The 13,255-nt window shown below is 40.1% G+C and overlaps 1 protein-coding gene across 8 annotated transcripts in view; it reads left to right on the forward strand.

Moving 5' to 3' along the window:
- nbr1b (NBR1 autophagy cargo receptor b) overlaps window positions 1-13,255 on the forward strand; it is a 64,947-nt gene that overhangs the window by 32,927 nt on the left and 18,765 nt on the right. For all 8 annotated transcript variants that reach the window (XM_071501514.1, XM_071501511.1, XM_071501506.1 and 5 more), the window contains 8 exons: window positions 6-256; window positions 6,318-6,443; window positions 7,556-7,762; window positions 8,219-8,378; window positions 9,932-10,015; window positions 10,226-10,411; window positions 10,599-10,715; window positions 11,357-11,432. In XM_071501514.1, coding sequence (XP_071357615.1) covers window positions 6-256; window positions 6,318-6,443; window positions 7,556-7,762; window positions 8,219-8,378; window positions 9,932-10,015; window positions 10,226-10,411; window positions 10,599-10,715; window positions 11,357-11,432 — 1,207 coding nt within the window. The remainder of the gene's footprint in view (window positions 1-5; window positions 257-6,317; window positions 6,444-7,555; window positions 7,763-8,218; window positions 8,379-9,931; window positions 10,016-10,225; window positions 10,412-10,598; window positions 10,716-11,356; window positions 11,433-13,255) is intronic.

Raw genomic sequence — 13,255 nt, forward strand, 5'->3', positions numbered from 1 at the left:
CCCAGTTTAAGGACCAGGTGGTTCGCGAAGCGGTGGAGAAGATCTGCAGGGAGTTCTCTGGACAATGCTGCATCCACAAGCCACTAGGAGGAGGAGGAGCAGGGGGAGCAGGGGGAGGTAGAGGGGAAGCAGTAGGGGGAGCAGAACCTCAGCAGGTCCCAGAGGTGTCCTCCACGCTGCCTGGAGCTCCATCCTCCTCCACTCCTCCCTGCTCCTCCTGTAGGGGGCAGACCACCGGAGGAGGCTACCAGTGCAGGTATGTGTTGTATGTGTTGCTAAATGGCTAATTGCAAGTCACTACATGAGTGCAAAGTCACATGCAGATTCTAACAGTAGCAGCTTCTATCCATTAATTATTTCTTTTTGCTTATTGTTTGCTGTTCAATCATTGTTAAGCTATCATCAATGAAGCAAAATTATGTCTCAAAAACTGGATATGATAATGTCTGATTTAGGAAACGTGCACAGACCACCTATTTGTTCAGCTTTGTAGATAAGAATTGTAATTGAATTGGATGTTATGTTTCAGGTAATCAGTATCCATTGCCATGAGGAAACACCCAAATCACCCAATATAAGGGCAGGAAGCCTTCATTCATATTGTAGTCAAATGTATAAAAACTCAAATGATATAATGTGCTGGAAAGCACATCATTCAAGGTTTCCAGAAATAGTAATTTATTTTATGTCATATGCTATCTAATATTAAAAAGATTAGCAGGGGTGACCTGTTAGCAGAATGGTTACCGCATGAGTGCAAATGCTCTTGGCAGGTGAGTCGCCGGTTCAACTCTTTCCTGCATGTCATTCCCCTCTCTCTGCCCTTTCCTGTCATTCTCCACTGTCCTATCAAATAAAGGCACAAAAACCCAAAAAAGCATCTTTAAAAAAAAAAAGGAAAGAGTATCAGGGATAATTTTGTAAGAACAAATCATTTTGAATGATGAATGAATGAATCTTGTTTTCAAAATTAGAGAACACTGATCAGTCAAGGTTTTGTTTGTTTGTATGTGCACATTTAAATCTTTGCTCATGAAACTTCCAATATTGAATTAGATCTACTGTATTTAAATTAGACTCTTAGTGAACACAGGTTTTTATTTTGCTCTCTGTACTGGTCAGATGGCACTAAATTTGGCAACATTGCTGTTACAAGATTCTGAAAAACTGTAGCTGTCTGTTCCCCAAGAAATAATCTCAGCACATAACTCACAACTAAAAAACCACAACTTGCGATTTTTACTTTTCATGTACAGCAACTATGTTGTTCAGGGGGCCACATTTCCCGAAAGCTAAGAGTGGTTAATTTAATTTAATTCTTTAAATGACAAAAAGAGGCCAACAACCAAACAAGCAAACAGAAAGTTTAAGATTAACTGATCTGGCCTCTGCATTTGATGCCACACACTAGGGGTGAATAATCTAAAAATTTTAACAGCAGTACTACTTTTAGCGATACTGCTGATTTATCCTATACTTAAACGGTACTCTTATCTGTACTGTTTGTTATTAAAACAAACAAATCAAGAACAGAATTAGCATTTGCTTTATTTTATCATAGGTAGCCTACTCAACATTCTTCAAAACTTCAGCAGCAATGTTTTGAACAGATCACTATTGTAGTCTGATTTTGTATTGATTGAAATGTAAAACAAATTTGCATATTTGGAGGAGAAAGTGGAGCTGAGGAGGAGTGAGGGGTGGTTCTGACGTGCTCTGTACTCTATCCTGATTCACAGGCAGGTTGCCATGTGTGGAACAGTCTGTCAATCACACAGTAGACCCGCCCTAATTCATACCCTGTTTTCATCTTCTATTTTCCTCTTAATGGACCATAATTAAAAGAATGAACATCATGTTGTATTGAAGAAGACTGAAACTAGAGACTGAGACCATAAACTCATTAGGAAAACGCTTACTGAGATAATAAGTCAAGTGAGAAGTAGAGACATTTTCACATAGACTTCAATACAATCAGACTTCTTTTTACAACCAATGGTCATTAGATAGGATGCAGGTTTAAGCCTCTTCTGCATTGGCTTCGCTTTTAAGACACAGAGACTATGTCCATTTTTATATATAGTCAATGAGCATGACACAGAGCTGCCCCCACCCCTCACACACACCACACACACACAGAGAGATAGAGAGGAAGCTGCATCATAGACAAATATCTAAATCAGAAATGGAGTTGGTTAGAGAAAATGTGCAAGAGAACTTTATTGTCACAATAATAAATAGGAAATCTATAATCTAAATTTCTCAAAAATATCAGAATTTCACATGATTTTTTTCTTATGGTTTTAAATTTGATTTATTTGTATTTAAGCAATTGATCAGTGGACCGCCGGATTGGACTTGGGCCGCCACTTGAATAGGCCTGATGTACACTTTTAACAAATAAGATTTAAAGTTATAATATGTAAGTTTTCCACATTCAAATGTCTACAAATGACTAGACCTATGTTATATATTTGTTTTGAGTAATATACTTACATTATCCCAAATGTTCCTAGCAATTCCCAAACCAGATAAATAGTGATTTGAATCATGGTAACACATCATTTGGTTGCCTGTCATTGATGTCATATTCCCTATGCACACGCATCAGGTCGTGGTTGCCCTGAATATTTTTCAATTTTAAAAAAAGAATTGCAGTTACTTGCCAGCTCAAAATGGACTTTAATCCCGTTTTATGCCACATTTTAAGATACATCCTTTACACCTTTGTCAACTATATATTTTAACCGGATGAAGGATTTTAGCCATCGGACATCTGGATCTTAAGTTATTAGAGGCCCTGTTCAAGATGGGTTAGGGTTAGCAGAAGAAGATGCATGTTAATACCAGGAAGAGAGAAGGGGAGTGACATGCAGTAAGGAGTCCTGGCTGGGACTAGCCTGTTTGGTGGATTAGTGGCAGTGTGGTTTGCCTATAAAGACATCCTGAACGTCTCATACTTTATCAAAGAAACAAAGGTAAGGAATCTCAGGCTCTGTTCAGACCTGGTATTAACATGCGTCTTCAATGATCTGATCACAAGTGATCAACTCTGAGTACGTCTGTTCACAACTGGCTTTAAAATGTGTCTCCACATGTGTCTCGAGTGACCACTTGTGATTGGATCTCACTTACCCGCTTATCAACAGGTATGCGGTGTTTTTTTTAGACAATCCGACAGACCAGTGTCAGTGTGCTTCTGTGTATGTGTGTGTGTGTGTGTGATTTTTGTGAGTGTGAATGAGAGAGAGTGAGAGAATGGTACGGAGGGGTTGAGCAAATCAGTGCGCTGTGCACAGCTCTACAGTGAAATCAGGTTTAGCCTTTAGAGATTAAATTAAAATCAAAAAGTAAAATATTTTCGGTTCATTATGAAACTGTGTCAGGACTCATTACACTGTTTCAGAGGATGTCAGTAGAGCAGGTGGTCCTTCAACATGGCCAGTGCATTTGTGTTCACACTGCTAAAAGAATGTGCCCACATGTGGCCCAGGCCACCTCCAAATGTGGGCTGAGGCCCTGTCCAGTCCTGGTATAAACATCCATCCATCGGCGTCACCAGACCCATTTTACTAGGACATGTGCCCCAGTATATATCTGCTGTAGCCCCAGTAAAATTTCCCGATCACATTTCAGAAACAGTAATGCCTTTGGCACTGCGGAATAACCATATATGGCCAATGCATCCAAATTGCACCCATTTGTCTCTATTAAAATGCTGGTGGAATAGTCATCGCACAATTAACATACATATATCCTGTGAAACCACATGACTTGAGCTTCCCAATGGTGCTACGCACTAGTTGATGTGATAAACAGTTAGTGATAAAATTAACATCGATGAATTCACATCAAGTTTAATGATATTCTGCATACAGCTCTGTGTCCATCTCCACACCCATTCTTGTCGGCGCAATACCTTACTAACTCCTGAGTTTACACGACAAACCATACATCAAAATAAGCAGCAGTCCCTACCATTTCGAATGGTATAAAGTATTCATCTGTGCCTTTTGCCTTTCTCAAGTGATCCGGTTTTGAAATTACAGCAACAGCAAATTACAGCAACAATTTATCTCCAACTTCGGACTGATATTTTAATGTAGTTTACATTATGTAGTTATGGCAGTATATGATATATTTTTACAAATTATTGCTAAGACATACAGTAGGCTATCCCACTATCATGATATTTATGTTGTCAGATTCCAATCCACACAAGTATGAAGAGATATTTCAGTTGCCATGCTTCCGATTGGCATATATTTAAAAACATGGAAAATTCATAAATGCGAAATGTGTTTCCTTGACAGAAAAGCCTGATGTAAATATCCAAATATTATCATAACCTAGACTGTCCTGAAAAAAGATATATATATAGAGATTATATCATAGTCAGAGGTTGCTATTATTTGCAAACAGATATGCTTTGCTTTGTAAAACCTGTTGAGGTTCACATTTATTTAAATAAACATCTCATACATTCATGAATGTAGCTTTGTATTTTTACCTTTACCAGTGCTTTCGTCAGTATGAGTATGGCAGTGACAATAATAATGAGCAAAGCAATGGAAGCTTGTGAATCACATAGCCTACAATAGCGTGGGGGGCGGGGGGGCAACGCCCCCTAGCAATGCCCCTGCATCCGTCCTCAGTAATTACAAGTGGACAGCTCTAAGTACAGGTTTGAATGCACCCAGGACACATTCAGGACGCTTTTGAGATCCGATCACTTAGACCACATTCAGAGGTGGTCTAGGCCACATGTGGCCACATTCTTTTAGCAGAGTGAACGCAAATGTGTTGTGGCCACATTGAAGGACCACCTACTCTACTTGTGTCATCTGCCACAGTTTAATTAGTCCCGCCACAGTTTCATAATAAACTGAAAATATTTTTACTATTTCTAATGGATAAAACCATATTTCACTGGAGAGCTGTGGGCAACGCATTGATTCACTCAATTCCACATTACTGCTTGCTCTCTCTCACTCATACACACACACAGAAGCACTATCAAGCTATTTATGACGTCACCCAGTTTCCTCTTTTGTTATTGTTTTGATTCAATTCAATTCAATTTTATTTGTATAGCGCCAAATCATAATATACATTATCTCAAGGCACTTTACAGGGTAAGGTCAAGACCTTACTTTGTTACAGAGAAAAACCCAACAGTTCCCACAAAGAGCAAGTGCTTGGCGACAGGGAGGAGGAAAAACTCCCTTTTAACAGGAAGAAACCTCCAACAGAACCGGGCTCAGGGTGGGGGGGGGTCTGCCTCGACCAGTTGGGTTTAGGAGGAGAAAAAAAGGGGGGTGGGGGGAGGAGAGAGGAGAAAAGAGAGAGAGAGAGAGACCAGGAACAGCTGTATAGGTAATGGTGTTATCAATAATAATGACAGATAACAGTGGCTAATAGTAATGATGAGTATTGGTGGATCTGGATCCTGCTGCTCCAGAGGCAGAGAGACCTGCAGAATGAGGAAAGACAGAGGGAGAGAGAGGAGAAGCACAAACTATGGGGGAGAGAGAAAAAAAAAATACAAAGTTAATGGCATAAAGTAGTAGAGAGAGAGAGAGAGAGAGAGAGAGAGAGAGCCCAGTGCATCATGGGAATCCCCCAGCAGTCTAGCTCTATAGCAGCATAACTAAGGGATGGTTCAGGACATACCCGAGCCAGCCCTAACTATAAGCTTTATCAAAGAGGACAGTTTGAAGCCTGATCTTAAAGGTAGAGAGGGGGTCTGCCCCCCGAACCCACACTGGGAGCTGGTTCCACAGGAGAGGAGCCTGATAGCTGAAGGCTCTGCCCCCCATTCTGCTCTTGAAAACTCTGGGAACCACAAGTAGACCTGCATTTAGAGAGCGAAGTGTCCTATTGGGAAAACAGGGAACTATAAGCTCTTCAAGGTTACGATGGTGCCTGACCATTAATGGCTTTGTAGGTGAGGAGGAGGATTTTTTTATTTTTCTATCCTTGGATTGAGTTACCCCTAACGGCAGAAGTTACATACTGCATGTTTAATGGATGAATTATTCAACCACTTTGGCCTCTCTGCTGTTCTTACCATATGCCCTTTTCTGGATAGATATATGCTGATAGATATATGCTGAATTACATAATAACAACTTGTCGACAGTGTTGCGGATTCTAAGGTGAATTCTGTCTCTGTAGATTGTGAAACTTAGTGGTGTCGGTTCTTTAGTTGGAATTACACTTAATTCTTTTTTCCATTTTCTAACTTTCTCTGTCTCTCCACCCACTGTGTATTTATTTTTTTTCCTGCCCATCTTACCTCTGTCTCTGTCTCTCAGTGTGTGCACCTCCTGTACCCTATGCGAGCCCTGCAGTTTCTCTCATGATCCCAGTCACAACCTGGTGAGAGCCAGGACTCCTCTGTCCATTCCAGAACATGGATCACCTGCTCCTGACCACAGCAAGTACGACACCACAATAGGTTTACAATTAAATATTTTATATTTTATCTATTTTAAATATTTTAATGTCATATTTAACAAAAGTCAGGGCAGCTTACCTCTTCTTCAGTTCTTTAATCATGTGTTTTGACATGACGAGAAAGAAGCTGATAGTTATATGACAAAATGTGGTGGAGAAAGTATTCAGAATCTTCTCTTAAGTAAATGTAGCAATACTGGTTTCTAAAAATACTCCATTACAGTATTGAAAGTGTCACATGAAAAAAATTTAGGTTTTATCATCTAAATATAAGTATCAAAAGTAAATGTGTTCATTCTACAGACAAATTTTATTATACACTATTATATTACTATTAATGATGCATAAACATGACAAACAAACAACAACAACAAAAAACAAATTTTCACCTTGAAATGTAGTGGAGTAAAAGTATAAAGTAGCATGAAGTGGAAATACAGAAGGACAAGTACCCCAGTTTTGTGTGAGTACTTGTAAATGTATTTGGTTACATTCCACCACTAATAACAAGAAACAAAACTAAGAATCTGCAGCCAGACTAGTTGCTCTGTGAGCGTCAGTAGTGCTAACTGTAAAGCAGTCATGGTGAAGTAAATGTAAAAAGTAATTATGCTGACTATTTTAGTTTAGTATGGTAGCATTTGATATTGACATACTAATCGCCCATCATTGGCAGCTCTACAGTCATGCTGCTAGTATGACTAAAAATGTAATTTCTGCCTTGTTAACTACAGAGTAATGCAGTAATTTTTAGAGTAATGCAGTTATGTCACAAAATGGACAGAGGCTGTCTGACTCCTATTTTACATGTCCACCCTATATTTGTAGATTCCAGTAATTATTAGTAATCCAGTATTCCAGTAATAATACTACACAAAATCTTAGGGATCACTATACAAAATTTTATTGGGAGCTTTTTGACTTTCTAGTAGAAAGTATAACTTCATACAGAGAGTTTGGCTTAGGAGTCCCCTGCCCCTTTGAACCCTTGGGTTTATACCTGAAAGACCAGTTTGGTCAGTGGTCTGTATATGCATCTTCATGTTGCTGTCTTTATTGTCATCTCTGTCCATTGTTGCATGGTTCCACCCTCTAGGTTCTACAGGCGAGGTGATCGCAGTTTCCGGAAAGCGGAGAAGCAGCGACTGAAAGCAGAGAAACGCCTGCTGAAGGCTGAGGTCAAAGAAATCCGCAAACAGCTGAGGATGGAAAGACGGGGCATACAGTGGAGCTCCTCCCACAGAGATGGAAGCTCCTCCCCTGTCCTTTTGCAGCCTCGGGCCACCCAGCACAACAGCCCAGAGTAGGTTGGAATAGCCAATAGAGAAAAAGAATTCCCTCACTAAATGAAGAAAATAATTTAATAACTGTTGTAGGTCATTGAACCAGGGTGTACTTCTTAGTCGCCAGTGGAGAAACCTGGAAAAAAATATAAATTACAATTTGAATAAAAATAAAAATGAAATTATATCCTCATATTGCATCAGCCATAAGATGGATAAATGTGTGAAATACATGACTGGATAATGGATAAAATGCTTGAAATGGTAGATGATGGCGGGGGATGTGGGGGTACAACTGACAAAAAAAGGTTGGGAACTGCTGTTGTGGGTTCAAGTTCCAAATATAGATCCATTTAAATTTGCTGGGAAGTGCAATACATGATCATAGCCTGAACCATGGTAAAAAAAAATATATTTATCATTAAAAGAACAACTCAGTATGGATGCAGGACAAATGGATTTTATGTCTTGTCCAGGCGTCCAAAACGTCCCTGTCCACTGGTGGTTCCAGCCATGACAGCTGCATTTCTGGATGAAAACCTCCCTGATGGAACCCGACTGCGCCCTGGGACCAAGTTTATTAAATACTGGAAGATGAGGAACACTGGAACTATCAGCTGGAGTGCTGATACGAAGGTGAAGACCTCTGGAGTAGCCATCTGCTCTTTTTTCATGGGGTCACTTAAATAAAAAGTGTTTAACCTCTTAGGAGTGTCAGCATGTTGAGACCTCATGGCTAACTGCTTGTTGGATTAGGATATATCTTTTGTTCTTGCTTGATTATGCCGAAAAGGGAAATGTCATGTCCAAAATGAAAGGAGGTAATCTTGTGGGAAGTATGAATGGGCTCAGTGGAGATTATAGAGGACTTTATTAGATTTTAAAACTTTGTGGATATAGAGACATTTTCACCTAACAGTGACACTTGGCAAAAGATCAGAGTGCCACTGAAAGAATTAAGAGTCATCTTCTAAAAACCGTGAATATCCTTTAATCAAAGCCATCTGCCCAGTATCTGTATCCTGCTGGATTTTTAAGATTATTAATTCACTGCTAAAAAATGTCAGTATAGCTCCAGAGATGACAGTCTCGATTGGTTGGTCCGTCCACCTCTGTGGTCCATCCATGCATTTTCCGCCGCTTATCTGGGTTCAGGTCTAAAGTGGCCCTGACGGCTCAACACACTGCAACTTAGGATAACACATACAAACAGACAAAATTCAAGCAAATTCTGAAAATGTTATCATCAATTTGATTCAACACTCCTGCAAATACTCACAACATGGAAGTGTTTCCAGGGGGACACTAAAAAGTGCTGAACCTGGCTGGGATGAAGTTGTTGTTCAAGGATTGTGACTTTCAAAGGTAAAAGCACTGAATAGGTGTGCATGGATGCATTATTGTACATGTATTATAATACATCCATTCAAATGTGTCCCAGCGCATCCCAGAGTTATTTATTCCGATAGCGACAGGAAAGTCAGGGAGAGAAAGAGAGGATGACATGCAGCAGAGAGCCACGATGGCCGCTATGGTGTGGACTATAGCCTCGTGGTATGCGCTCTAGAGCCTAGAGCCTCTTCACCACAACAGTCTGGTACAACGTCTGCTTTATAGAGGATGTATCCTAATGACTTTGGTGATGCCTTGATTTTATGCCACCACGAAATTGACATTGTCTCAACAACAATCGGATGGATTGCCATAAATTTTGGTGCAGACATTCATGGTCCCTGGAGGATGAATCCTACTGACTTTGGTGATCCTCTGATTTTTTGTGTTGCATTGCTAACAGGAAAAGTCTCAACATTTACCACATGGATTGGCACGATTCCTACCCAATGACTTACTGAAACATCTTGACAATAATTGGATGGATTGCGTGAAATTTAGTACAGACATTCATGTTCCCCAGAATTATTTGGTTTATATACAATACCAAAGCAAAACTTAACATTATAATCAACTTCAGCTATACTTTTTGTTTAGTGCTAATGTGAACATCAAACAGTGAGCTGATAGAGGCTAAAAATCCATGAAAAGCTATCAGAATAATTAATTTGTTCAGCTTTAATAAAATAATGTTTTCCTTTCCAATGTAAAAGTAAATATTGTATAGCATAGTTTGTATTTGAATAAGTCCCCACAGATAGTTGAGTATCATATTATGCTTTCTTTGCTTCCCTCAGCTGAAATTCATGTGGGGAAACTTAGCAGTGGGATCTGGGGACCGTTGGAGAGAAGTGTCTGTTCCCTTCCTTCAGCCAGGACAGGTGAGATGGCAGCATTAGGAAAGTTTTCATTTTCACTTATCTGTAGGAGGGCATGCTGAATTTGTCAGATAGATATTTTTTTACTTTCTCTTTGTGGCAATGGATCACAAGGATATGGTCAGCCTGCTCTGACATTTGCACTGTATTATACAAGATGCTACTGCTTTCTTGTGATGACGATGATCCACATAATTTTTTCTGTGTATCCAGGTTGGTATAGTGAGCATTGCACTGTGTGCTCCTGCCTTGGAGGGGTCCTACACTTCCCACTGGCGTCTGGCCCATGCTGGAGAGCAGTTTGGTCCTAGGGTGTGGTGCAGCATCATGGTTGACCCTTTGGCCCCAGCACCCATGATGGCTGATGGGATACTAGTGTCACCCTGTGTCACACCACAGGTAGATTAAATGAGTGGATGAACGAAAACAGGACATTTTTGAAAATTAAACAGTGCCAAAAATTAAATAGATATTTGCATATTGATAAATAAACTAAAATACACACAGACAGATACATACACACACATAGAGACATACTGTAGATATGGGTGTGTATCTGACTGAAATAACTTGTCTTTGTCTGCAGGGTAAGAACCCACTGGCAAAGGATGGAAAAGCCTGTGTAGGTTCTAGGGAGCAACCTTTAATGTCAGTGGGCCAAGAAGAGTACTACATTCCCTCTGTAGACCTGCTCACTGCACAGGTAATAAAATCTGCAATCATCACACTTGGACATAGGCTGCAGCCTGGGGCCAAACAAATCACACTGTAGTAATTATACAATCATCTCTTGTTACATGCTAAATATATGTTAAAAAAAAATTGAGTTAATTTATATCAAGCCCTCTCTTTTCCTTTCTTGAATTTGTTTCTCACTTTTTATGATTAATTGATAAATCATTTAATTTATTAAATGTCAAACATGGTAAAAAAGGCCCATCGAACCACAAATTTTGTCTGTCCAACACTCCTAAACCATAAGATGGTGCATTTTATTTCATTAGCTAGGATAGTGTAGTGTGACAAGAAATGCAGGGACAGAGAGGGGAATGATATGCAGCAAAGAGAGGGCAGGTCAGGAGTCGAACGAATGACTAGCCTGCTCAGAGCTTATCCACTCATGCGGTATGTGCCCTAACCACTCAGCTGTTGGGTCGCCCTGTTAATTCTTGATAAATGACTTAAATTCGTACTAGTGATTTACTCATTTATCAAGAGTTGGGGAACTCACGAAAAACGTGATAAAAATCGAATGGTCAAAATTGAGTATCAAACGCAGCCCACACATTTTCCATAATACAGCTGTAAAGCATCTTTAGCTGTGCATTGTTGTTTATCTGTTAGGATCTTCTGTCTTTCGAGCTGCTGGACATCAACATCGTCCAAGAGTTAGAGAGTGTCCCAAGCAACACCCCTGCTGGTAAGAAGAGTTTTAGTGGATTCCAGTCGTTGGTGGTTGGTGAGTGTATTGTACATGGACATGAGTACCCCAATTATGAAGCTCATCTTGGTTTTTTCATCATATTCAGGATATGACATTTACGCATATTCCTGTACATATGATAAGTATCAGCATCCCGGTTACTGATTACTGCTTGCTATTTACACAGGCACTTATGATGTTTACAAGCACAAACCAGCATTTTTGAAATTGTTAATCTGACAGTCATGAAATCATTAACCTTAAATTTATTTGACTGTGGCTGTTGACCTGACTTGTTCCACTGTACAAGCTGGTAAACTGGTCTACTATAACCTGCGTGCTACAGACTTCAGTATGTCTGCATTGCAGCACTTTCTCCCATCTAAATAACCAAGTATATTTAATTCTTTCATTACTGAAAGAAAGAATTCCATGTCTTCATTTCTCTAAAAGTGACTGATGAACCCAGCTGGCACATGCACTGATGTATTATAATACATGTATTAAACAGATACATCCCTGCATGCTTGTTGTTCAATGTTCTTAACTTCAAAAGTCACAATGCATTGAACAGCAAGTGTGTCCCAGTCAGGTTCATTACTTTTAGTGTCCCCTGAAAACACTTCTGTTGTCGTCTGTTCAACTTGCAGCATGTTTGTGTATTTGGTTGTGTTGTGAGTATTTTCAGCTCAGTTTGTCAGTTTGGTTGGGTTGTAAGCTTTTGCAGTACATATGATGTCAAATTGAGGATGATTTCTGAATGTGTTTGTGTTTTGTCTATTTGCATATGTTTTCACAAGTTGCAGTGCCTTGTGTCGTGTTTTCACACAGAAAACATAGCGTGAGTCATACTGTAGTTGAACTTGTCTTTATTTTGAATCCCCCTCAACTCCTCTTTTCTCTCTGGTCACACAACCATACCCTTAACCTTGGGTTCCCCCTATTGGTCCATACATCAATAACATCACATCTCCCCTTTCTGGAGACCGAAGGGTAGACCACCTTTGTCTTGTCAGACCTTAAAGGATTATTCTGCCTCTTTTGTTGGAAGGTCTGTTCCTATATCTAACACAGTTTCCTTAATGTGCTCGAGCTGCATACACAGCTTTAACCATTGACATAAACTCACATTCCTTTTGCACAGAAATTCTTCTAGAACATATTTAGAGCATCTATTAACTTTTCTTTCACAGTTAGTGTTTCTCTTTTTTCACAGGTTAAGCCTTCTAGGTATAACTATGGCCTGCCAGACCTAGTTCTGAGAGTGAATGTCTCTGTTGGTGCCTTGTGGGGTATCAAAGCTGGTGACAGTGGTGCCCGCTCTGGGGTCGGCTCTGATGTTTGTTGCAGCAGTACAGTCCCAGTCTCTTTTGCTGGTGTGTGTAGAGGTATAAGGTGCTGATGGTCATGCCTCACCACTCTTTGAGGTAGATCCACCAGATAAGACCTTGGGGTGGAGTGATTCTGAAGCACTGACAACCCCTTCTCCTTTTCCTTCAAAGTAAATGCACTGCTATTGGTCAGTGCAGGTTGTAGCTGAGAGGGAAGTGTTGGCACTGTGGTGCGAAGACGCCTGTCCATGAGGAGTTGAGCTGGACTGTATCCACTCTGAAGAGGTGTATCCCAATAGGCGAGTAGAGCTAGGTAGGGGTCTCCTGCCTTTTTTAGAAGGTTTTTCACAGTCTGAACAGCCCGCTCTGCTTCTCCATTACTTTGTGGAAACTTTGGGATGCTGGTGACATGTCTGAATACATATGAGGCTGCAAAAGATGTGAAAACTTGTCCAGACAACTGTGGCCCATTATCTGACGTAAGGACTT

The sequence above is a fragment of the Trachinotus anak genome, unplaced genomic scaffold (genome assembly GCF_046630095.1).
Source record: "Trachinotus anak isolate AG129_WGS33_773 ecotype Australia unplaced genomic scaffold, CSIRO_AGI_Tana_v1 ptg000017l, whole genome shotgun sequence".
NCBI classification, from domain to species: domain Eukaryota; kingdom Metazoa; phylum Chordata; class Actinopteri; order Carangiformes; family Carangidae; genus Trachinotus; species Trachinotus anak.